Consider the following 26,631-nt stretch of genomic DNA (forward strand, 5'->3'; position numbering starts at 1 on the left):
CTTCTGCCGCCTCAGGAAAGAGCTGTTTTTTGCTCACACATATTGATCAATTTGTCTACGGTCAGAGGAGAAACATGTGTCTTATATGCTGTGGTTTTCTGCCTAAGGCCACATCAAAATCCAACTGCAGAGAAGAAACCCAAGTAAAGTTTAATATGGAAACGCTTTTGACTTCATCTAAATTAGAATAAAGGAGCGTGGCACTCAGGAGGCTAGTAATCTGTTCTGAGGGTAGAGGCCTGCCATCCCTCTGTTCCCCACCCCAGTCTCCTTTCACCCCCTTACTCTCATCCACCCCCACCCCCTCCTCCCTCCATCCACATTGTTGCAGCAGCAGCAGCTACTTAGTAATAAATGGCATTAATTTCAACCCCAACAAAAAAAAAAAAGGAGGGCTCATTTTCCAGACCATTACTCCAACGCTCCAGCAGAAACAAAAGCCTCTGTGCTCGCTGCACTGGGAAGTGGGCTGTAAGGTACAGCAGGCTACAAAAGGAGCGTACACGTCAACAGCACACCCACGGGAGGAGGAGAGGTGGAGGATGTGAGTGTGTGTGTACAGCTACAAGGTTTCGAGGCGGTCGCACGGGGTGGAGGACAGAGAAAACGAGGATAGATGGAGGACGAGGAGGTGTGTGGTGTTTGTACCTCTCTTTATCAAAAGCCTCGGCTAAATCTAAAAACCGAGCTCATATTTTTTACAGTCATGATATAAAGCTCGAGCCATTAGGTGTGTACGAGCTTCTATATTATATATCCAATTATTATTAAAATATATGAGCTGTCCAGAATCTGCTGTCCTGTTCTAGTATTTGACAGTTAATGAGCCAAACGTGCTGCGAGGCAGACTGGATGGAAAAACAACCAGCATGACACCGGAAAGACTCGAGTACCTGCACTGTATGTGGATAGTTAATAAGAGAGAGAGGGTGCTCTGATTGCAGTATTAAATTTTATACAGCACACTCTATAATTGGCAATATTTTTGGTGAATTAAATTATAGTGAGGTTAAACTATCGCCTTACTTTGCAGGAGACCTCCTGGTGTCAGCTTCGAAAACCAGTGATTACGGTCCATTACAGATAATTACATAGAACTAGTTGGTAAATGACAGTATACTCTTAAGATTCAAGGACATGGTTTGTTCACACAACCTTAGTTCTCTTTTAAACGATGCAAGAAGAACTGTACTGCTTACTCTTTGATTTTTGAGACTCCTTGATAATCTCTCACTGATATGAATCCACCACCTGCTGAAATTAAACTTAGGTTAACATTAAGATTGGAAATATGGTGAAGCAGCTAGCCAGAAAGTCACAAACTCTGCCGAACAACACCTCTATAGCAATTTACATGTAGAAAAAAAACAACAACAAAAAAAAAGACATTGTGGTTATGTGTTCAACTATCCTGGTGCAAACCAGAATGAATATGTCTAGCCGCCCTCGATGAGAAAATTGTTTGCAGTCGATCCAGCCGACTGGGCGTAGACCTCCGGTTATTATTAACCAATCAGCATGTGCTGAAACCGTCCGACACTCTGCCACCGCGACAACTACCTACGGCCCGTGTCCACCAAAGTGTTTTTTCCTGAATACAGTATAAATTGTTTAAATGAACCTCAGCAGCTTGACGAGGTGCTGAGCGTTTATTCTTTGCTGAGCGCTGAACATTCAGCAATTTCTTCTGGTCAGCGAGAGTTAAAAATGTTAACGCAGTGCTCATCACTGTCAGCAGCTGTCCAATCACAGTGAAGGAGAGGCGGGACAAATGCCATTAATCATCGACATTGGTCGCTGATTGATCCGCCTTTCATAGTGGCCGTGCAAACGCTACTACGAGCTGTGTTACCCGTTTCCCTCTGTTGCCTCTGTGCTAAAATAAGATGGCTGTAGTTATTTACCACACAGTGAGAGTGGTATTTAAAGAAAGTGAATAAGCATATTTCCATAAATGTCAACCTACTCCTTTAGGACCTCTTTATTCCAAGTAAAGCGACATGCTGGAGCTGAGTTGAACCCACGTGGTTGAGTGTACAGTACCGCTGAGAGGTGACTCACCTGAAGTCTCCTTTGTTGTTGGTGACTCTGTCAGCAGGGCAGTACGACGCTGACGTCTCCAGAACAACTATCTCCATTTGCTGAGAGATGTTGCCACGGGAACTGGTCACCAGGCACTCCCAGATGCCAGCGATGCTCACGTCAATGTTGGAGAGGATGACCTCACTGGAGGGGGAGAAGAGGTGTAAAACGATGACTGTATGTATTTTGGGATTGTGTGTGTGTGTGTGTGTGTGTGTGTGTGATGGTGAATTTCTCCCTATAAATTTATAAAATGTTCTTTGTTCTGAATTAAGATATGGCTTTACATTTAGGGTTAAATGTACTATTAGGATTTTTTTTTTATGTGGATTATCTGCGGATTAGGATTACAGTTAGTCAAACAGCAGAAAGGGTTACAGTCAAGGTGCATTTTAAGGATTCTGTTATCAGGATGCTGCAAAAGATGTGTGTGATTCACAAAATCTCATTCATTCAAGAGACCCTTGTGCGCGTATGAGTATGTGGTGGCTTTAAATGTTGGATGTGATTTAAAATGATCATTACTCATGCTTATCTTTCCTGCTTTGTCACAGCGATTCCTATCTCAAAGGAAAATGCCTGATTAAACAAAGGATGGTTGAACAGTGACAAAGAACCAATGCAGCAGGCCATTTGCCAAGGCGACTAATCTTGAGGATTTTACTCCGTATAAAAAAAAAAGGAGAAAAGCCGGCGGAGATTGCTAAGCAACGGGCATAATCACCATGGAAATACTACCTCCTTGAGAAATGCCAACTGTTTAATTTCCAAATACAATCCAGTTGTAGTCAAATATACACTTTGTTTTGTTTGTACGTAAAAAGAAAATGCCTTTTTTTGTGAGTTAATTAAGATGTGTGGGTTTATCAAATACAGGAGGTCACAGTATACCCACACAGCACTCTATCAAGTTTTTTTTTAAATGCGATTTAGAGAACAATGCTTCACAAACGGAAAGCGGTGAGAGTTGACATTAGAAATGAGAAGTGACAGGTTGGACAAGAAAATGAAATCTTTTAGAGTAAAGATGATTAGTGGCTGAGAGGCTCAGATGTGCAGAAACTGTAATCCCACAAAACGTGTCTCAGACGGTGTGAGGGAACTATTTATTCAGAAAAATTAAATGCCCTCATTTTGTATGCGTCTCTCGCTCCTTGTCCCCGGTCCTTCTTCTGTCTCAATAAGTTTTCTACCAGTAAAATTATTTTTTTTCTTGTTTTCCCAGTATATGGTTGTGCGAAAGGCGGTGAAACAAACCTACCCAGCAACCAAAAAAAATGCGAACACGTTCGCATCTGGCCTTCAAATCAAGGCTCAGTTGTCTGACATGGGTGTGTTTGCAGTGTGGAAAGAAACTGGAGCATCAAACCGAGATAAACACAAGAGGACCCAGGCAGTGTTCACTATTCTAATCTATTCAGGTGTGGGTTGCACATCAAGGTGAAAACAGCAGTAGGGAGAGAAAGACGAGCAGAGTGGAGACTAAGGGAACACAGTATGACTTGTGACTGCAGTGCATTTAGGCTTCTGAGTGTTGGTATCCTCCACCGCTGACTGCTGTTGACTGCCTATAATAAATAGCCCATTCAGGCCGACAGCTTTGCTCTTTGATTCAGACTGACACAAACTACGACCTTTACTGTTGATGTTGTAGACAGCAGAAACAATAATGTGACCAATGTAGTTGTGTTAGAATATCTTGTACACAACATGAGAATAAAGCCATATTTGATGTGCTTGTCCAGAAAACCATAACAATAAAAAGGAGATAATATTATCCTCGACATTGTGTTGAAACCATATACACATCAATATATTCTCTTGAGGTCCCAAAGAAAAAGTTGCTACTGAGCTTAACTACCTAGAAAACCTGTGACGTCGGGGAAATGTTCAGCTCATGTGTAACGTAGGTTAGTCAAAACACAGTTGATATTTGAACGTCTGACCAGAGAGCCTGTTAGACGTCTGGATGTGCAACACAGTTTCAATATTTCAGCATCTGTCTAAGGACCCTCTTAGACATCTATAGACATGCAAAGCAGGTTCAATATCTGGAGGTGATGACGCAAACTAAAGGAAATGACCAAATGAAATAATTCTGCAACAGTTTGGTTTACTGATTAATTGTCTTTTTTCTTTAAGAGAATTGCATAAAAAAAAAAAATGTTTAAATATTTTTTTGAACTTCTCAGGTGAAGATTTGCTGCTTTACACTGTTATATTTAAATGTCGCTTTTGGCTCTGGGAAATTAGAAATATGTTGGTATATTCCACACATTATAGAGATAATTAATAAATTAACTGATAACAGAATAAGCAGATTAACTGCAGCGGTGGATGTTTGTGCAGTTGTGACTCACTTTCCAATGACTCACTGCATAAATGATCACAATAGGACACAAACATGATGCACCTCTGCTTGACTTTACTTTGACTGATCAGTGAAACATCACCAGTGGTGTGGATACATGTTGCCATGGTTATTAAATATTCTTGCAGTATATGGTGCTTATAGAGATCCCTTATAAGATTGCTTGCTTGAGAGTTCACAAACTGCATGAAGTTGTTTTTAAGAAACTGGACGTTTTCAAGCAGATTCAATCCAGCAATACAGTTTTTTGTTTGTAGAGAAGCAAAGACTTATAAATTCATCATGAAAACAAATTAAGACAAAAAGGATAAAGAACCTGATTTATATTCAATTAATAATACAAGACACGAACACAGACTAATTGTAAATTTGTTCGTATTGTGTGCACCTTTTTTTGTGTTTCCATGCTGCTGTGATCACTAAATTTCCCCACTGGGATTAATAAAGTCTAAATCTAATATAATCTAATCTAATGTAATAAAATGCATAAAAAGGCAAAAAGAGTTATTTCATCACATTAGCTCTTGTTAATTTGTAATGTATATTCAATAGAGAGGTAACCTAGCTGACATTTTAATGTGAAATCCCATCGCGCTCTCCAGTCAGCTCATCTCCACATCTAGTTGTTTAGTAAGGAGAAGGAAAAGAGGAAATCATCGGAGGCTGTTAACATTCCCTGAACCAAACGGACACATGGCTTTGCTCCAATGACTGTCTGTGGGCGAGTTATGAAAATGAATAAAATGAGTCCTGATTTCATCTTCTGTGTTCCACTAAAGCTCTCTTTTCTGATTGCTTTTCTAAAAGGCCCTAAATCAGATTTGAACGCTTGACTGAGATGATGACATTCTGGGCTGCAGAACAAGTGTGTGTCTGAGTGTGGGGTTTGTGTGTGACAGTCTGTAAATACATGGATTGGTTTTTTGCATGTGTATTAGTACATTTTCACTTGTCTGAAAAGCACCTCTGGGCATTTCAGTAGGATTTGCACCAATTATTTAATATTTTGGACGGGAGTTGTTTGAAGTGTTTATTTGTCATTATGACAGATTTCTACAAACTTGTGACACACTAGAAGAATGCTTGCATGCTCTGCTGGACTGTTTTCCAGGAAGGAACTGTGATGTCAGTATATTTAATTTACTCAAAGATTTCCTTGATGATATGATTCAAATCTATAACTCAGACCCCTTCCTCTGCGCTCATTCACACATACCATCACACCCTCTTCATCTCTCTCTCTCCTCCCCCCTCTTTAAAACAACATCCTTTCTCGTCCACAGGGCACGAGTTCAGTTTAAAGTGTGGATGGGCTTTAAATTGAAACCTTGTGGTCTCAGTGTTTCTATAATGCAACACTTATATAACATACCAAGATGAGGACAGATGTTGTCTTAGACCTAATCTAAACAGATAATATAGATAAAATATTGGGAGGTAAAGGGGTAATTCTTATCAGACTATTTGCACAGGACTAGTATTACACGTAGACCACAGTCATCCATTCTCAAACTCTAAGTTTAAAGCAGTATTTTCACAGGGAATAATGAAACGGGCTGGAAACACTAGTTTCCATGATACAGTTACTGTATACAAAGGCAATAATTGGCTATTTGGTTATTGATTTAGTGATACAGAAGCTGACAGATGTGAGCATTCAAGACCTAGACACGACTAGACTGGGAAAAAAAAGATAATTTGCGAGGGATTACTTCCTGTATTCAACAAAACCAGTGGTCAGAGGTCATGCTTGGGCGGGCCTATATGGAGCCATGACCTCAGAACTACTAGATGTTTGTTATACAGGTACGTGTCTGATTTCCTTTATATGGCTGCTGTTTTTCCCATTCTCCAGTTCTTCCTGTGCAGCACCGCCCCTGGTTTCCATAGAAACCTAATAATCACTGGAATCGCCTGCTCAGATTGTCAGCAATTTTATCAACAGCAACAAAAAAAAGTTACATTTAGAAAGTGGAGGTCACCAGATCAAGAGGTGAATGACTAACGGCATAACTTTTTACATAGAAACGGCACATTTACTGATAAACTTTGATGTACTTGTGCTCCTCTAGTGTATAGCTATAAAATTCTTATCAATGTTAGAATAAAGTGCACGACCAGAAACACATTTATTTCAAAAGATAAACCTCATCAGGAAGTTCCAACAATGCTGACATTATACATTTTGACTGGAATAATAGGTACAAGTTGGTAAATTAACTGTTATTATGAAATGACGAATCGTTATTAACTGATAAATATTCAACCTAATCCTGTGTTTACTTATCATAGTTTGCTGGTAATATTACAGCTGATGATGTAACTGTGTGATTACTTGCATGCCAGTGTGTAACAGAGCTGCTGCACTTCTCTCCAACTGTGAATAGTCTGTGAAGGGGACAGTTACATCATCGCTGAACCTCTGCCAACTGTCTGAATGCTGGGAAACACAGGGAAATACCCCCCATCCCACCCTGACACACCCAACCCCCCCCCCCCCCCCCCCCCCCCCCCCACACACACACCCCTTTACCTCTCTCCAACATCCCTGGTGAGCGGCTACACCCTGACAGAACAAGAGGAGCAAGAGGAAACCCTTCAGCAACCGGTTCGGTTCTCAGAAAATGAAAAAAAAAAAAAAAAAAGGTCATCTTCACACAATAAACACATGAAGGAATCATCAACTTAGTGGGAATCAGTGGGGTGGGGGAACACACGAGCCACACACAAAGCACTGACCTACATCCGCAGTAACACTGCACCATTGTGGGGCAGCTCCCCGAAGACTCATTATGAACATTTATGCTCGTGCGCTGATATTTTTACGATTTGTTTACATAATGTCGCTTATGAGACTATAAACTTTCAATCTGTTCCCACTACCCGACACATTTTTCCAAAGCTTGAGCGGTTTTAGGCGAGCTTGTTGATGACAGCTTGCGATGTGCATTTTTGAACGTACGCCTCCACAGTTTCTCTGAATCTTTAAATGAACATACATGCAGGCACGCGTGTGTGATCAGCATGTACACACACACACACATGCACACGGTGGAGTGATTCACTTTGATGTAATGAACCTAGTATTCCCATTGCAGCAGCATCCATCAAATTAGCTCCTTGTCTTAACCCATTCTGTGCATTACTCTACCCAACACACTGTGCAGACTGCACTGTATAATTTATACTTCACTTTATCCTTGTTTAACTTTAATCAACAGCTTTTAGTTTTCTTTATTGAAAAGACTTTATTGACTGCAACTGGCAAGCAGTAAAGTGATGAACCCAGAGGTAAAACTCTGGAGTGTGTGTGTGTGGACATGATCAAATTTGGTCTCCTTAGCAACTGATGCTGCACACAGGCTTGTAAACAGACTGTTGAATCTAAAACAAAGAATGAGGAAAAATCTGTAAAAGTGCAACAGAGGCAGGGATCTGAAGAAAACAACCGTATAATGCAATAAAAGAGGAAAGAGATTTCAAGAAATTAAAGTTCCTTTATGAGCAAGAATAGAGTTTTGTATAAAAAAAAAAAAAAGGAAAAAGAGCTTTAGAGAGATCACCAGCAGAGACACGGAGGAAGAGGCAGAGAGACATTTTCCTCTTTTCCTTCGCCTTCAGTAATATTTCCTAACCAGGTTCTTCATTTTGTGCAAGATTAGCCTGATTAAAAATGGAGAGGATTAAGAAAGATACATCCAAAGTGTCTGCTGTAGTTCGCTACAGGGCTCTAAAATGTTTGATTAATGAAACATGAATCACAGGCTGGTCCCACTGCTGCCGCTAGCATCGCTAATACCGGGAGTTTGGCCTGACACCATTACTCAGCATAAGTTTGGCCCACATCACAGAACTATCGGGCCTCATGGGCCCCGTTTCTTTGCTTGCTGCTCACTGTGAGCAATGTAAACAGATCAGCTTATTGGCCCACCTGCGCCAGCAAATAAGAGCCCGTTATGACACAGCGCGGTATGAATATAAGAGGGAGCTGGAAGACATAGAAAAATGGAATATCATGCAGAAATTACAAAACAAAAATCAAAATGTTACAACAAAGATGGTGTCGTGTTTTGAAGGTCTACACTGACACTTGCCTGACGCAGCCTAAAGCAGGATGAGGCAGAATTCTATCTGGGTAAATAGCCGCGAAACATTTCGGGTTCACCTTCAAAGAGGTCACTTCAGCGAGGCTTTGGCATCTCCGCTCACACTGCTGCAACACTGTGCGACAAATCCAGACGAGCGCTTTAAGCCACGCGCTAAATCCTGTGTGCTCAGTCTTTCCCCTCTGATGGGGCATGCTGGGCGAGGCCGACTGACTCAGAGGACACTTATCCAAGGTGAGCAACATCAACATGGACTGTAATGACTAATACCCGGCCCGATGTGGCTAAACAAGCACTGACAGCGTCTGATGTCAAAGGCCAAAACATTAGTTAAGTTCTTCTTTTTCTTTTTTTCATAAGTGCACCAGTGAAGTCACAGCACAAATTTTCTCCACGAGGCTCTCTCAACACTGAAATTGAAGATACAGCAGAGGGCGAAGGGTGAAGTTCAGCCCACGCACAGCAGATTGTTTTTGTTGGACCGAGCTCGGTTATACACTCATCAGCTATGGAAATAATGTCTGCCCCTCGCAGGTTTTCTTACAGGAGGGAGACGTTCTCAGGTGCCAAGAGAAACATGACCCAAATAGGTTCCACTTGAGGACGAAAATTGCATTATTTGTGTACATAAGTGGAGAGCGGTGGGTAATTGCGAGCGGGGCCCTAATCAGAATCGGAGCGTTGAGAAATTCATCGGGACACCGAGGTGGAAAAGTGAAGTTGAACTTCTGGAGGATGTATTGTGAGGAGGGGGAGACTTGGGAGACGTAGTGTTTGTGCTAATCAGGCTAGAAGCAGAAAGTTGGAACAAGAGGTGACAGACGTCAGAGGGTCGTTTCATGAGGAGTTCTCGCTCCAACGAACCTCACTATGTACACACGTCACAATAAACAGTGGTGGAATGTAATGAAGAACATCTTCTCAAGTTCTGCATTTAAGTATAATTTCCATGTACTTGTACTTATGTATTTTCATGGTATGCTACCTTCTGCTTCTACTCCACTATATTTCAATACTTTGCGTTGTACGCCATTACATTTGTCTGACAGCTTTAGTTACTCGTTACGCCTAAGATTACAGTTTGTCACACCCTTTCTGTCCAGTGCAAACCATTAATTTCCCCAAATTTGGTGATTTTAAATGACATTTTTTTTTTTCTGATAAACTGAAGTATTAGATGTTACTTTATGGGCTGAGAAAATGCTCCCAATTTTTAAGTCATATAAACCATTTTAAAACCCACTTGGATTTGCTGGAAAATGCGCTCAAAGTGCATTCATAGTTTTTGTAATGTTGTTGACTATTTAAAGTTACATGATTCTTACAGAACGGAAACAATACAAACATATGATGATCTTATAGAATATGATGCATTACTGTTGAACTAACCTACGGTACATAAAGTAGTTCAAATAAGTACAACTTTAAATAATGGCACTAAAAAAGCAAATTAATTCATTTCAGGAAATATTTACTGTATAGTGTGCACTTTTAATTTTGATACTTTTAGCAAATTTTCTGATAATACTTACAGATTTGTACTTAAGTAAGGCTCTGAATGCAGTATGCTAACTTGTAAAGAGTATTTACACTGCGTGGTATTAGTATTTTCACTAAATATCTGAACCCATGTCTTTTTTGATAATAACACAGGGGCACCAAAGTCTGAAATTTTCAAATTTCAATATGGTGAACGCATATTTACACTTCTGACAGATGTGGGGAAACATTATAATTAATTTTGAGTTGATAATTAAGGTAAGTCCAATATTCACTCTTATCTTAGGGTCTTCATGCTGTGTTCCAAGTTATATACTTACCTTAGTACACTCACATAGTTACGTGTTAGGATGCACTGACTGGTGTAGTCCTTAAGTTTCGACAGGGTATTGTCTCAAATTGCACACTGCCATTCTGCACTTACCAGAAATAACTAGCATCTGAATGTATCTAATCTGCCAACATATCTGCTGCCTTCAAATATTTTACCCAGAAATAAACTTATTTTTGTGGCCTCTGTTTAATGCACACAATAAACCCACTGATGGCTTCTGTCCAACAGCTTTATGGTGGGAAAAAAAACACGTCTATGAGGTGTTCAACAGCTGTGGCTTCCTCAGATGCCTTAATTTGAAAATGTTTTACATCTCTCCTCTACTTCTGCATAGCCATAATGTCCACCATTGAATGTAGAAAGTGTACATCGTTTCGCACTCAATTTGTGCACTTATGGTGCACTGCATGTTTCCATACTTGACGGTGTGAATGCACTGATGCACTCAAAACAGTGAGTGTTGGTATGTAAGTACACCGTTTGGGACAAAACATTCAGGTCAGTAGCTGCTAAATGCTACTTGATGTTCACCAGCTAGTTACACTGTTTCTACTGGGCAGGTAGCAAACTGTTCATCAGCTGGCTGCTGTGACTGGAAGCACATAACATAAAAGTTTTGGGGCAGAAAACCAGAACTAGTTGTTAAGTGACATTTAAGAGCTCGAGGGGTACAGCAGAGGTAGTTGGTAAGATGATGCTCTGTTGGTTCGACCCCTTCCATATAATCTTTTGTTATGTATCATCAGCAGAATGCCAAGACAATAAAAGTACTTATTATTCAGAATAACACTTTTAATTGTATTACACTATTAAAAACATGTCTATTGTATAATTTCTGTAACTTTACTGTATCTCTGTAATGTGTAAGCTGCACTCTACGTTTTAGCAAGAGGTAGAGCTAAATGTCACCAGCTGATATGGTTTTAGGTAGCTAAACCCATGCAGACATAATGCATCATATTTGTAAGCTGATTATATTTTGTATATAAAATCTGAATCTGCAGAACAAGCAGTAAATGCAGCTGCCAAATACAATTTAGTGGATAAAAAAGAACATTTTGCTTTAAAATATTTTTTAAGTAGGAATTTAAACTATTCAACTATTTAAAAAGTGTATACTGTGATACTGTAAATGTCCACCACTGTTAAAATGGTGGGAAATGAGAAGGAGGTGAGTGACGATGTAATTCACTGATCCTTACTGATGAATACCTTGATTAAAATAAACTGCCAATAAAAGATGAGACATGAAGACACAAAAACGTCACTTAAAGATCCCAAATCACTGCATTCAGCACAGGGATCACTGGTTACAGTAAGCTGCGACATAATAAAATAAATATATTGACTAGTTGGGGCATCTGCAGCCAAAGGAAATAGTATAGATTTCCAGAAAGGCAGTGGAAAAGTAGCTGGCGCTCTCGTTGCCAGACAAACCACACAACACGAGGCGTTCTGGCCCTGTTGACACGGGGAAACATATTTCTGTCAGCACTCCATCAATATTTATGTTAGAGAGGCCGAGTCAGAACAGGCAGCAGTTAAACTAATCAACAGCAACGTCCACCTGCGTCTGAACCGTGTTGCCACAGCATTACGTCAAATCCATTTACTATAACTAGACACACACACAGATATATACACACACACACACACACACACACACACACACACACACACACACACACACACACACACACACACACACACACATACACACACACATACATACGCACCGCCTACAACCGTGAAAACAAAGACAGGAAGAGGATGGAGGCTTGGAGGCAAAGTCTTCTATTTAAAAAAAACAAAAACGTGAAAGCCAGCGCTGCCGGTCTACTTTATCACCGCAATTATGATTCAGCATCTGTTCCTCTTAGCGTGTGATCAGCCGGTGCTCCGCCGGCGCTCGGGGAGCGGCTGGACGGCCAACCTCTAGAGACAAGCCGCAGATTGCTCTGAGGTGTTGGCACGCTGCCAAGCCAATTCTCCCCTGTCCTTTTAGATCCTTATCAAGGGCGGCAATAACAAAAGGTAAATCACAGCTCCTATGAGTGAGTGAGAGATGGAGGAAGCGTGCCTCTGTGTGTGTGCATGTATTACGTCTGTGTGTGAGACTAGGCCGCTTGAATAAATGAACATGTGCGTTCTACAAGTGCACGTGTGTTTGTTTCTCATAGTGAAATAACTGTTTATGCAGCAGCTTATTTGCATGTGTGTTTGGACTTTCTCTGCTTAGTTGGACTTACTAACATCCTTTGGAGTGAGTTGGTGCAACAGGCCAGTCGACAGCTCATCAGCTCTCAGCTCATGTTCCCATCCTCCCTCTCCTCATCTCCCTCCCCCCTTCCCCTCTTCCCTCCTCTCTCCTCTGTAGTGTACCTGGTGAGCAGGCAGCAGTCGTGGAGAAGGGTTTCCTCCACGTAGACGCCCCGGTCCTCCTGTGTGGTCACCATGTGGCCGTTGTGATGCCAGTGAAGCTCCACCGAGGAGTCCAGGTAGGAGGCGGTGCACTGCAGGGGCAGTCGGTCTCCACGGAAAACGAGCTGCCTCTGGGAGGGGATGAGCTGGAAGAGGGGCATCTCCAGAGGTCCATCTGGAGGAAGAGGGGGATAAAACAGGAAGGTCAGCTTGTTAACCCCCACCCCCTCCTCCCCCCACTCCATCCTGGGGTAGGAAGGTAGAGGAAGGGCGAGGAGGTCATTCTTCCATCCTGACAAAGACAGAACAGAGGGATGGAGCCTCTGTATGAATTGGCGTATCTTCCCAATTCAAATCAGACTCATATCAGACCTGCACATAACAAACAAAACAAAACAAACGCTCACAAACACACGCATGCCCCCATAAATACTGTCAACACGGAGACATAATCAAGCACATGCGTTTGTCAAGGTCACACTCCTCCCCCATCGTTCCCCCCGTGTTGTTGCTGTTGCCGAGCGAGACGAACAGCAGCTGAGAAAGGAGAAGAGCCTTGAGCGCTCCCCTGGACTCTCCTTGACACCTACCATGCTCACAATGGGAGTCCGCCGCAACACCAGTGATAGGATTACCTACGCAGCAGCTGGCAACGTCCTCAAGCCTTTCTTTTTTTGCCAGAGAATAAGACTACGATAGGGATGGGATTAGAAGACAGAGGGAGTGTGTTTAGTCCACTGCCAGAATGCGGTCTTCATTTTTAGGAGCTGATTGATCAAATCATAGAGTCGATATAGGAAATATAACACAATGCAATCTCTCACGATGTACCCATGGAGGATGTATCAGTGTTGCCTGCTGTACTGGTCAGGTGTTAATTGGTTTTGCTTTGGATTTATGATTACAGTAGCGAGCACAGTGCCTTCCTGGCTAACTGTACCACCTTGGAAATTCCTTCAAAGCATGTATATCCCTGGCCGTGCTCCAAAGACCAGTTTAAGCAAGCGCTTTGCCTTCGCTTGTATTACAATCAATTGTGGATGTTGCGGCCGCCTGACAGCCGATTCGATATGTGGGTCATAAAGTCTTTTACTGCTCGATGTGTCGATTTGAACAAAGAAAATACTGAAAGATCCATGTCGGGTGGAGGCTCAGAGTCCACAGTTATCACAAGTTGACATTTTCCTTGAGCAGGACTGAGAGGCTAGCATGGCAGTTTAGAGTGATCACAGCTATAAACACATGCTGAGCTCTGACCTCAGTTTTCTACATAAGTAATCAATGACCATAGGTGCATAATTAAAAGTGACATGAGAGTCAAGATCAGTCACTTGTATTGGATCTTCCATGATGACATTTCTGTGTAATTACTTGATGACCCTGTTAAGGCTCTCTGACAGAAACAGTAGTGGAGGCTGTGTTATCTCCTGCACATGATACACAGCAGAAACAGCATGGGGGCCATTGACTGTTGACTTGGCTGATGCTGATACTGTTGAAACAACGCTTTGAGCCAAGGATCAGAGTGTGCCTGCTTGCCTTTCCCCGTTCGACACTGTCAGAGCAAAATGCAATTACTGGTTGTGAATGTGTGTGTGTGTGTGTGTGTGTGTGTGTGTGTGTGTGTGTGTAGCAGAGGGAGAGCAAGACACAGTGAGACAGGGACACAGGCATGATGATGTGGAAGAATTGGACCACATAAGCGGTGCGGCTCAGTCTGTGGAACAAACGATACAACTCGGCTAAGAGAGATTTGGTAGGATGCAGCTAAATCAGCGCGCAGGCAGTCTTTTTAAATGAAGCCTGATGTGTGCAACCACAACACTTTCACAGTATTCAATCCACAAACCATTTAGCATTGATTAAACCCATAAAACTAATCTGTGGTCATCAAAATTACATAGAGGTTGTTTTTTTTTTCCTAAGAAAAAAAAAATCCCCTCATGCTGTATTCATTCAGTGTGCCTCGATCTATGAATCAGCAAATAGTCCCAATCTCTGTCCACCATCCCGCCGCCGCTCACGTGCAGCTTTATGACATAGAAAGCCCCTCCCCCCAGGTTGACGGGATTGGTTCCTCAGGTTTGTGATGTATAAAACCCTGGTTTGTTTGAATCTGTGGTTTTGTCAATGTCAGACTGTCATCTCAGTTCCAAAGCAGAAATGCTTTGTCATGACGTTCACTGCTTGTTTTGCTCATTATGTCTTCTAGCATATTAAAAACACTAATGTTACCCTGGCTGCAAACCTGATGTTCATTGGAGGGCCTCTTTAAATATTTTCATCAGTTCAGGCACTCACTCACACACACACACACACACACACACACACACACACACACACACACACACACACACACGCACGCACACACTCTCTCTCTAACACACGCGCGCACGCACACACACACGTATGATTTACAGAAAGAAGACAAATGCTAAGTCACTACTGATCCAAATATAGTATACTGGTGCTGTTTCATATTAGGTGTGTCAAGCTGGCTAAAAGGTGACTTTTATTGTGAAGGAAACACAGAAAATGAAAAAGATGCAATTGTAATTCCTGATCAATTACTTTCAGGTTTTTCATCAGGGACTAGTTTTACATTTTTTTGTCACAATTTTATTGATTACGACTTTGAAATTGTCACTTAAATCTATTTAGTTCCATCTTGAAAAGAACAGTGGATACCATTTAGTGGCATCCAGCGGTGACGTCGCACACAGCTGAATATCCCTCCCATCACCCTCTCTTCAAGAGTGGCAAAACAAACACAGAAGGCCGCCTCCAGAGTCGGTGTTTGGTTTGTTTTTTCTGGGTCACTGCAAAAACACAGTGGTGCAACATGGCACACTCCGTGGAAGAAGACCCGCTCCCCATGTCGATAGGAAGGGCTCATTCTGAGGTAATGAAAACAACGATTCTCAGTTTCAGGGGATAACACAATAATGAAAACATGATTATGGATATTGCATTCCATTTCTGCTAATAGATCTCTAAATCCTACACACTCAACCTTAAAATAAGTTATTGATTTTTAAAATGAATCACATACGAACATCTTATAAGAAGACCATTTTTAACTTATTTTATTTATATAGCTGTCCACCTATTGTATTCCATTTTTCCCAGTTTATTAGTTTTCTGCTTTAACATTGTTAATGTGAAGTGCATGTCACTTAAAAACTGAATATCCAACTAAGAAACAGACTACAGGAGCTTGGACTGGCCACCTGTTTTGTGTCAGCAGGAATCATGCATTTGATCCAACCAATCAGAGCTTCTGCTGCTCCATCATTCAAATGGAAGTTTAATTCATTAATTTGTAAAAAAAAAAAAGTTTGTATTTATATGTATTAATCAAAAGCAAATGTCTCGGCCTGGCTCCATATTTCTGTCACAATTTCCAAGAATTATTTTATGAATAATATATGTTGTATGGCTGAGTACCCTGCTAGAGGATTTATATACTTAAAAACTACATTTCCTTTACTCACAGTCAAGTTTACCCTTTAAATGTGGATATTGATCAATTACTAAACTATTTGGAAAATAAAAGCAGATGTTCTCTTTGTCAGGCTGATGCTTGTGTGTCTGTTTCTCTCGTCACTTCGTTATCCCTTTCTCAAAGCAAGTGGTTTTAAAAGAGTTGCGTGACTGAACTTCAAAGACTCAAACGACAGACGATGTTCAGTTCTTTTTCATGATATTTTTGTATCATTAAATTATTAGAGGCACACCACAGGCTAAAAGAAAGAGACCTGCATGTGAAGTTAAATTTAATGACATGATGCTCATGAAGTGCAGTTGCACTACTGTGTCATCATGCAATAAAAAACTGCCTTCAAGAGCGTAGGCTTGTCCAGAGGTGTATAACATGCCATGTTAGCTCTGCGCGTTATGTTGGGGCTGTAGCTTTTTCTTTCCGGCAGTGTTAAAGACCCAGAAAGCCTTGGCTAGATGAGTCCAGCAGACGCCCCTGACCTCAACACAGGAAGCACCTGATCCTGGCAGGAAGCTGCTCGCGCTCCTCCGTTCCCCCTCATTTGCAGGCGGTACCCGACGTGTATCATTGGAAGGGATGAGGGCTCATTGCTGGAATGTATAGTGCAAACAGCTGCTACCCATCAGGCTGCAGAGAAACAGATGCATCTTCTGTGACAGATCTTCATAAAAACAACGGGGGGAAAATCTCAGTCGAGAAATATGAATATTTTCGAGAGTGGATTAAGATAGATATTTATATTCTATCCCCATAATTTTTCTTGATAGCACCAATGTGGTATCAGGTGCTCAGTAATATCCACACAGCCTTAACAATGTCCTGGACGGTGTACACTGGCCTACAACATTCCCTTACAAAGTGCAGCCATATTGAAATAACAAACATCAAATAATATTAAAACTGTGGCTGCACTGGATCCAGCTAAAAATTTATCGCTGCCGAGTGAATGAATAAGGTACTGTAAGATGGAGTTGTACTGTGGAGAGGCATGTGGAGCCGAGCAGGGCGAGAGCGGGGAGCCCAGAACGTAATCATTGTAATCCCATAATGGATGCTTTAGGGTCTGAAAGGAGTGCTCCTTGTGCTTCCACTGGATTCCACTTGTGGCTCTTTGTGCATGGACTGTGCACAATTACCCTGTAATTGCTTTGGATTGTTCTGTGTAAATGAAAAACACATACAGTTAGGATTATATAGCATAACTATAGCGTGTCTGCGCTGCAGACCTGCAAGAATGTGTGTGTGTGTGTGTGTGTGTGTGTGTGTGTGTGTGTGTGCGTGTGTGTGTGCAAAAATGCAAACTGCAGAGGGGAGGATGTGTACATGCTGCACACTGGGAAACAATTCTCCTTATTAGATTTTCTGCAAACTGTTTTGCATCATGCATGCCCTGCATCTTCATGTAATGTCCCTTCACTTCACACGCGTACATACACACACATGCACGAGCACACGGCGACATACCGCACCACTAACCAATGATTTTCTCATTCCAGTGCAATATCCCCTGCGTGAGCCAGATGTAAGGAGAAGAGGAGGATGATTCTATCACATATGAGATACAATTCCCCTGTGGACCGCAGCACGGAGCAGGGAGATAGAGAAATGGAGGGGAAAGCAGGGAGGGGTGGTGGTGGGGGGCAGGGCTGTGTGCAACCAGTTCTTTCAGAGAAAATAAAGTAAAGACTCTTGGATTTCTCCTCACTGCTGCTAACAGCTTCCAGTCAGTAAAGGGGCCATTTTGCTCGGCTTAAAAAACTGCAGCCACCGCTGTTTCACATACTGAAACACGTGTCTTAATCTTTCAGCCTTTAGATTCATATGTGGTCTTGAATGTCGTGTGTGCATGTCAAAGCTGCTTTCCCACACGTTTATCAGCCACTGGAAACAAGATATTTGACATGTAGGGATCTAAAAATGAAATAAAACAAATTTGTTTTAGACTTGTGACAACACAAAATGCATTATCTTTCCTTTTTTCCGCTAGTTGCAGGTAAAAGGAAACGCACATCTAGCTGCATAGCTTTTTATATGGCAGACCCCCTATTATCCAAAACGGCTATTTTAATGAAGGTTTTGCTGACCACTGCATATTTAGACATTTTTACACCTGGAAACTCCAGTGGCACAGATATAGTCTTCATTTACTGGCTGCAGAGCAACTTCAACCAAAGAACGAGAAGCTCAAGTATTATGTGATTTACTCAAAGCACTTTGACAGCAATGTGAGAGCCAGCGGCGAGCAATGCTCAGAGTTCTTCAGCTTATCAAAGGATTTGAACTAGCAACTTTCTTCCCTTAGCTTCTAAGGCTACCGCTACCCCTAATGAGGCGACAGATAACATGACAAAGTCCACACAGAGACCACATCATGAGACAGTTTTTGCCTGGGGGTTTTCTCTTTTACGACGTTGCTCTAAATCATAGCCTTATATTAAGCTTGTCAAACAGTTCACAGCAGGTGGAGCGATAACAGCGGAGAGGGAAACCTATTATCGGAATAGCTCTACTTAATCATGTTCTGATTGTGCTAACCACTTGAAAATGCAATGTTAGTGAAATTACACTGTTTCTCGTTAATGAGAAGCATTCCTCACGTGTAAAGCTTTCCCTTATGTTATAGATTTGTGTGTCAGAACCCACTCAGTCAGGCTTCAAGGAGCAAACATTTTAAGGACCTCTCCTTTAAAATGTTACAAAATGTAAAAAAGGAAGTTTAATCATTTCAATCCGTACATAAGGTTGGTCTTAATATATGTCTTATTGTAGGAAAACCCTGAAATACTATAGTTATTTTACATATGTTGTAGGAAAGACAGCAGCCATCAGAACCACACAGCCTTTCTACCAAACACCCTACAGGAGTTGTAATTAATTACAGTATTTTATTTTTTGGCTCCAAACCTGACAATTGATACCCGTTTATCTTAAAAATAAATAATTGAATTGCAGCCTTTCTTGTGAATGATATAAAAAACTAAAACGAGTTTTGATGTGTTCTATCTTGTGACTGTTTGCTTGATAAAATCAACCTCGAGAATGTGTCCCCTCAAGGAAAGTAAACTTTTCAGACGTTTTCTATCAGAAAGTCAGTCACGCTGTCACTTTCAAAACTCAGAGACCTGCCGACTTTTATACTCAAGGACTCATTTACACCCGGGATGCCAGGTGGAGTCAATGAATTAAGTAACTAACAAAAGTGCTAATAATGTGGCTCATTATTTGGGGATTGTGGGATACCATTTTTTAAGACAAATTCACAGCTACACTGTACCAATGATTGAGGAGACATTTAATTCACGTTACATTACATTGCTCATCTGCTACTGCTCATCATCACAACGTGAGATCACAGGGACCTTGACCTCAGACTCTGGACCTTCAAAAATGAATCAGTTCATTATTGGGACCAACAGAACATTTGTAACACATTTGAAGAAACTGTCTCATGGCGGTCTTAAAATATCATGTTCATAAGAACTGGATGGATGGATGGATGGATGGATGGATGGATGGACGGATAGACGGACAGACGGACAGACAGACAGACAGACAGACAGACGGACAGACGGACAGACGGACAACCCAAAAGCATTAGCTCTGGCTATCGGGGTATAGTTCGAGGCATTATGCCTATCGGGACATTAAAACCAAACCCCGTAGCACAATCTTTGTCCAGCTAATGCTCGTGCACAAGCTAATACCTAGCTAGGTGGAAATTAAGCAACAAAATAAATATGTTGATTAAAACATCTTTTTACCCCCAAAATAATCACGTTAAAAGCTTCATTGTCAGGTAATTCTTGCAGTATCACCCGTTCACCTATTGTTTTAAATCGACCTCCCATGTCTGTCCTTACATTTACATCAGTTTTAAGGGACAATAACCACCCGCTCTGTGTTTACCTCCCACCATGGCAGTAGTTAGGTCCTTACCACATTTGAGCTGCTGCTCACGGAGGTTGCGAAATTCCAGGCCGTGGAGGTGGGTGGGGAAAACACACGCTGTGCCGTTGCCGATCCTCACGGAGCTCCTTCGAGCCCACAGGAGCAGCCACTTCAGCTGACAGTCACAGAACAACGTGTCGGTGGTGAAGTGCCTGGTGGGAATACCAGCGTACAGTCACAACCTGTGCACTTATGTTGCTGTTGCTGAATTTGAGCAACGGAGCATTGTCATCCAATAAGCGCAGCAGACATTTTGACATGTCGCAACAAAGAAAAACAGGTGTAACTAATAGAATTAGTGATGGTTTCACTCCATTTAGGTGCGGCTGTTCCAAGGTGCAGGTAGTGTGCATGCTGACTCGCTGGCACGTCTTCCTGGCCTCCCTACATGGAACGGAGCCATCATTAATGTCATTAGTAACACCTGTGCTTTTATCCTCCTGCAACCTCTCAAAATAAGTGAGAAAAACACATTGACTTAAATTACTGCTTCTGTGCTCTGAGAGACAACAAATGAGGTTTAAAAGCATTTTGTAACCACAATTTAGATGACTGAATGTATTATATACATAAACATTATGTGTGTGTGTGTGTGTGTGTGTGTGTGTGTGTGTGTGTGTGTGTGTGTGTGTGTGTGTCTTTGCCTTACAGAACTCTGAGGGCTACTAAATGTGTGAAAAGTCCCGTGGTCAGCGTGGAGAAGATGTTCCCAGATAAATTCCTGTTTGTGGATAATAAAAGAGAACACACACACACACACACACACACACACACACACACACACACACCCGGAAAGAGAGAGAGAGAGAAACAGATCAGTCCTCTCACACACTAAGGCCACATTGCTGTATTTTTCATGTATTACCGAAGCCATATCAAACATCATTCTCTATAGACACACTGCAAATAAGGCATAGAGTAGTGCAATGCATGTTTTCAATTTAGGGATTACTCACAATTTTGAGAGGCTACCCAGGTTGAGAAACATTCCAGGGGAGAGGCAGCCAATCCGGTTGTTGGACAGGTCGCTGGATGGACAAAAAGGCAAAGAGAGTTCAGATTGTGAATTTTATTGTAGTTAGAGAAAAGAAAGGAATTGCAATAGACCCAGCCTTTGTATTTTCATGCATGCCTGCACAGAGGATGTTAACAGCTGTGAAGGCTGGTCCTCACTGTCATTGATTCAACTTCCTGCAATTTTTGTCTTGACCTTTTACTCCTCACCATGGCTGGCACACACATGCCTACATACACAAACACGTGCGACTGCAGCGGACTTCCATACGCAAGCGGCTGTCGCGTCCGAGGCTCCGTGCCCTCGCACTCTGTAATTAAAGAGCTGCTTTGCTGGAGCAGCTGTGGGAAAATAAGCAGAGAACTCGAGTAATCACCAGTTGGGGAGCACTTAAATTAGCACTGCGCTGCTCCCTGGGCCTTGGGCACACGCGCCCCGAATCAGCACAGCAAACTCGCTGTTTGTATCCCTGCCAGCCCAGATCCCACTAACTATCAGGCTGCAATCATGTCACTCAGTCCCTGACCCTATATATGGAAAGCTAGGATGAGAGCAATCAACGAGAAAATGATTTGAGATGAGGAAATCACCAAAAAACAAAGGAAAAATTCACTTTTTTTTCAAACTTTCTCCAACAGTTTTGTGCATGTTTACCATTGCAAATAAGTCTGTAAAACATTTAGAACTTGTTACTTTGTAAGATGCATAACATTAATCAAAAATAAAGGGACATAAAAAAAAGCATTTTAAAAATGCAGCAGTAAGGCAATTTGTAAGAAGATACTTAAATGTTTTTTTAAAAAAGAAATAAGGCAATCGTCCTTTTACATATAAAAAGTTTATTTATTGGTAATAAATCCCAGAAAGTTGTATCAGTTCATCTGGACCCAAAGTTTAGTCAGAGAAACGTTTCATCACTTATCCAAGTGACTTTGGCAGTCTCAGCTGACTGAAAGTATCCCCAACCTTAAAAACAGCACAGTTGCATAATGGTTGGATGACCGGCTTCACATGCAAATAACCATGGCCATTAATTACAATGGCAACGTGTGCTGTTTACAGAGGAGTTCAATCACAGGATTGTAAGTTGGAAGTTGGTTGTTCCCTTTTCACATTGATGCCCTCTTTGACTCCCTGTTAGAAACCTGCATTCCTCTTTTTCAAGCGGTCATCAAGACATAAGCAATAAAACACACCCTTGCCACTACAGCCCAACTTGGTTTGGTATGACCAGTAATTTATGGTGGCTGGGAGACTTCCAAAGGACTGCAAGGCGAAGGCTGCATGACAAATGGAGACAGCCGAAGGTGTCGGTAAAGGCTAATATTCATTTGACAAAGTACTTGTACTGAGTAAGGTATAATGGAACAAAACCATCTCTGAAAATTAGTAAAATCCTATTCTTTCTAAATCATCCCATTATTCATCCCATAATTCATCCCACCTAAATATGATTTTAAAAACCACATTTAAGGATGAGTAGAAGTTACGTTTTAGTTTCTATATTACAGCTGTGTCATCACTGAATTTTCTCTTGGATTGCAAAAACACTTCTTCATTTTCAAGGTCATTTTACCATGTTTTGATGAAAACTCGCATCGTCAAACACACAACCAGACAACGGTGTTCAGCCAGCAGCAGGAAAATAAGCTTTTGCCGTTTATCACTCCTCTGTATTTATTATACTCTTTAGTAACATTTGACCTCAGTTAAATAGCCGGCTATGTCAATGGTTTTAGAGCTGCAAACTCAAGAATGACAGAAAATGTTAACGTTATTGTGTGCATTATTTTTGACACCTCCGTCCTTACAATTTATCACTTTTTTTGTACTCAGTGAACTTGTAAAACAAAAATAAGTATGCATAAAAATTTAAGGAAATCCAATGTTTCATGAGCAAAGATTGTCTTGTTTTAATACATTAACCAGCAGCATCAGCAGGGAGTCGGTGGTTCTTATCCCCAAATTCTAAGTGGACAAAGTAGATGACATTTTGTGAATGCGTCTAGCTGTATTAACGGGAAGGACCGCTCTGCTTTAAACAGGACGACGAGCCCTGAGTTAGCTTTACTTTGAGCAAAGAAAGTTCAGAAATGCCTGACACTGTAGTATTTTCAGTTCTTTTGCCGCCATTAAACATTTCAGACAGTCCACTCTTCACTCTACACGAGACACTCCTTCTCATTGTCTCTGAAGCCAGAAGACTTTTCCCCGTGTCCCCTGGAGAAGGCTATTACAAGGCTTCATCATACTTACAGTCTCCTCAGAGCTAGCAGACCACGGAAGGCCCCGGGCTCCACTGTACTTATCAAATTATTCCTCAGGTCCCTGGTGAAGAGAGACAGAGAGAAAGAGTTAGACATGACAGTTATCTATCTATCTACCTACCTACCTACCTACCTATTTATCTGTCGTCAGGATGAATCAAGAAACCAAGAGATTAAAAATAAAATAAGTCCAAGTGCTTTTAGTACATTTATGAGATTTGAAAAAGCTCAGTGAGTTAACTTGCACCTGTTAGCTGGCCGGTACAAACTACTTCCCCCATGCTTGAGACCCAGACCACATCCAGCCAAGAGGCAAAAAACACACAAGTTGCGGTTGCAGCCAGGCGCTCCTCGTCCACCCCCACCGCCTGCCCTGCAACCTCTGACGGTACTAAAAATGGATCTCAGAAAAATCTCCTCTCTGGGTTTCACTGCAGGCCAAAGAAAACTTCCTGAAATTGTGTCCCTAGTTTCCTTTAGCTCTGCACTGCGTGTCCAGTGTGATGAGAATGAGAAGAAGGGTAGTGCCTTTTTTTTTTGTGAGTCAAAATTGAGCAACAATGTGGCTCAACCTAAGACTTCTTTTTTTTTTTTTTTTTTGTAAATTAAGTCACGCAGGGCAGATCAGGGCCAGCCAACAGAAACAAAACAAAACCAACAGCACTGTGAAAGCCACAGCCGTCGTCCCAAAGTGAAAATAAAAGTAATGCTCGAGCTCTTTTTATTTGACAGGTGGGACAGTTTTGTAGAAAAACGCTGTCTTTTACTTAATGAAAGCAGAAGCTAAATAACTCACCTTTACTGAATGGAGAATTTATAGGAGCCGTATAGTTATGCTGATTTTCTCTAGAGACTGAAAGCATGGATGTCCACGTTGCTATTCGCCTCAGCTGTGGCTGTTTTACAGAAACTGGTGTTAATTTGGTTGATGTAATGCATTAGTTACTCATACAGAAAACGAGCCATCATTAGCAGCAGAAAAATGACTCCCATCGAGGGTTAATGATCTGTGTCTTGTTTAGTCCATGGCAAACACACACACATACACGCACACTTTGTCTGCATCGTTAGGACTCCCCTCCCACCAGACTGCAGCCAAACCCAAAGTCCGGCGGCATTAAAATGTGTGTAAATGCGTCACAGTGTTTATTGTTCAGTCTTTTCTTAATCTGGTATTTGAATGAATCTGTGCGCTTGGTTTTGACCTCAACACCTGAGTATACTTGCCGACTTCTCCCAACCAGAATCACTAATGAGACTTTCTGCAGACATCCTGCAGGACTCGCCGTTAGCACAGCGAGGTGTAAGCGCCCTTTACAGAAAGAGCACCGAAGCCGCCTTCCTGACAGACTAACCTCCTGCTCCAGTCAGGTCGGGCAAAGGCTATCTCTCATCTCTGCTCTCATCCAAAGTTGACTTTGATCATGTGCGAGACGCTACAACAGAGCGGGTGAAGGTTGGAGGTCAAAAGGTCGTTCGCGGTGCTTGCAGTGCCTTCTTTTATCCCTCAACTGTCTTACAGCACACTTCGCACTGCCGGGTCTGGGATTTGCTGAATGCTCAAAACCTTCCACCTTATCGACTGACTGTGTTACGGAGGGGCGGTGCTCACTGCCCAGTCAGTCCACACTCAGCAGATGAGCTACTGTGCGAGTAGGAAACAAGGAATCCCGTAAAATGCATAAGAAAACCAATTTGTTGAGATGTAAGTTTGAGGCTCCCACAGTATCCAAACGTCACAATTCTCTCTGGATGTTGTTATATATTTATCTCACAATATTCACTGAGAGAATTATTGTTCTGTCGTCATGTCATCGTCCTGGGTTTACAGAATATGCCAACTGGAGCCTTGTTTGTTTTAGTGGCTTCCTGTGTGAGGTCATTTTTAAAGTCGCATAAAACAGACCACGGCGTCACAGGAAACACCTTTTATAGTCATCCGTTCTGAGCCAACAAGTATCTGCAAATAAATCTTATGAATTATGGCTGCGTGTCATTAACTGGTTCAGGACGGGTGGAGTCTGCTACAAAATACAACGGAGTGGCTGCCAGAAGTTTCAACAATCAGAGGAAACTATTTGAAAGTGAATGTTGCATCCTTTTCTGTGATTAACTGTCTGACTGGATCTGTAATGTTCCCTGTCTGTAAGGTTCACCGCGTCTGGGCTCCAAACTGGATAAAACAAACTGGAAGACTTATTACATTATGAAGTGTGTATTGGAATCCAGCCGTGAAGTATTTCAGAAGCTGGATGTGGGACAAAATGTAATAAGCCCTCCTACCCTGTTTTTAACTTTGATTCTACATAGGGGGCATTGTAGTAGGAGAGAAAGTGAGACTGACTACCACGAGCCCAAACTAAGGGAAGGCCATTGTAAAGCCTGTTTTTTTTTTTTAGCAGGTTTTAGTGTTACAGCTGAATTAAAGATGGGTGATTAAATTAATTGAGAATGATCATTTATAAAATAGTGGAGGTTCTCGCTCACCCTTTCCAAAAGGCATACACTGGTTTATTCCACTCTGCAGTAGAATTCATCTCCAAACGCAGCTAATTGAGCCAAGGGACTGCTGATGCTGCAGCACCAATTTATGCTGTGTTTGGGTACTTTTACACCTGGCTTGTTTGGTCCGAACAAAATAATATGTTAAGTGTGCCTCAGACCATCGTCTGGACCAAAGGATACAAATTTCAGACCGAAAGAGCTGGTATCGCTCTGGATCAACCTGAGCCGTGGCTCGGTTCGTTTACAGGGTAAAATCACTTTCTGTATGCTTCGGACCTTTGGACCAATTACAGAAAATTGAGGCAGCATATCATCACTTGTATCATTTAACAATAGAAAAAGAACTGGAGAAAAGTAAAACTAAGCAGGAGTAGCACATGAGATTTGGTCTGTAATTTGGTCTGACGGAAAAACTTTTCCGTGCATTATTTTTTCTCCACCTCAGATTGAAAAGGCAACCGGCTGAAAGACAACACACTGACGTCAAACACATGTCATCTACAAACCAATCAATGTCAATTGTAGAGATGCAGCGATGTCAAAGTTCCAAAGTTCTTTACTGCACTTGCAAAACTGCAAT

General features: G+C 41.8%; 1 protein-coding gene across 1 annotated transcript in view; it reads right to left on the reverse strand.

Moving 5' to 3' along the window:
• LOC138195635 (adhesion G protein-coupled receptor A1) overlaps window positions 1-26,631 on the reverse strand; it is a 172,761-nt gene that overhangs the window by 120,979 nt on the left and 25,151 nt on the right. Inside the window, exons 3-8 of the mRNA XM_069145250.1 lie at window positions 23,536-23,607; window positions 21,221-21,292; window positions 20,914-20,985; window positions 20,253-20,416; window positions 12,776-12,989; window positions 2,062-2,226 (exon numbers count right to left, since the gene is read on the reverse strand). Of these exons, the coding sequence (XP_069001351.1) occupies window positions 2,062-2,226; window positions 12,776-12,989; window positions 20,253-20,416; window positions 20,914-20,985; window positions 21,221-21,292; window positions 23,536-23,607 (759 nt within the window). The remainder of the gene's footprint in view (window positions 1-2,061; window positions 2,227-12,775; window positions 12,990-20,252; window positions 20,417-20,913; window positions 20,986-21,220; window positions 21,293-23,535; window positions 23,608-26,631) is intronic.

The sequence above is a fragment of the Embiotoca jacksoni genome, unplaced genomic scaffold (assembly GCF_022577435.1).
Source record: "Embiotoca jacksoni isolate LCO1_2020_lvr unplaced genomic scaffold, fEmbJac1.0.p SCAF_12, whole genome shotgun sequence".
In the NCBI taxonomy this organism is placed as follows: Eukaryota; Metazoa; Chordata; class Actinopteri; family Embiotocidae; genus Embiotoca; species Embiotoca jacksoni.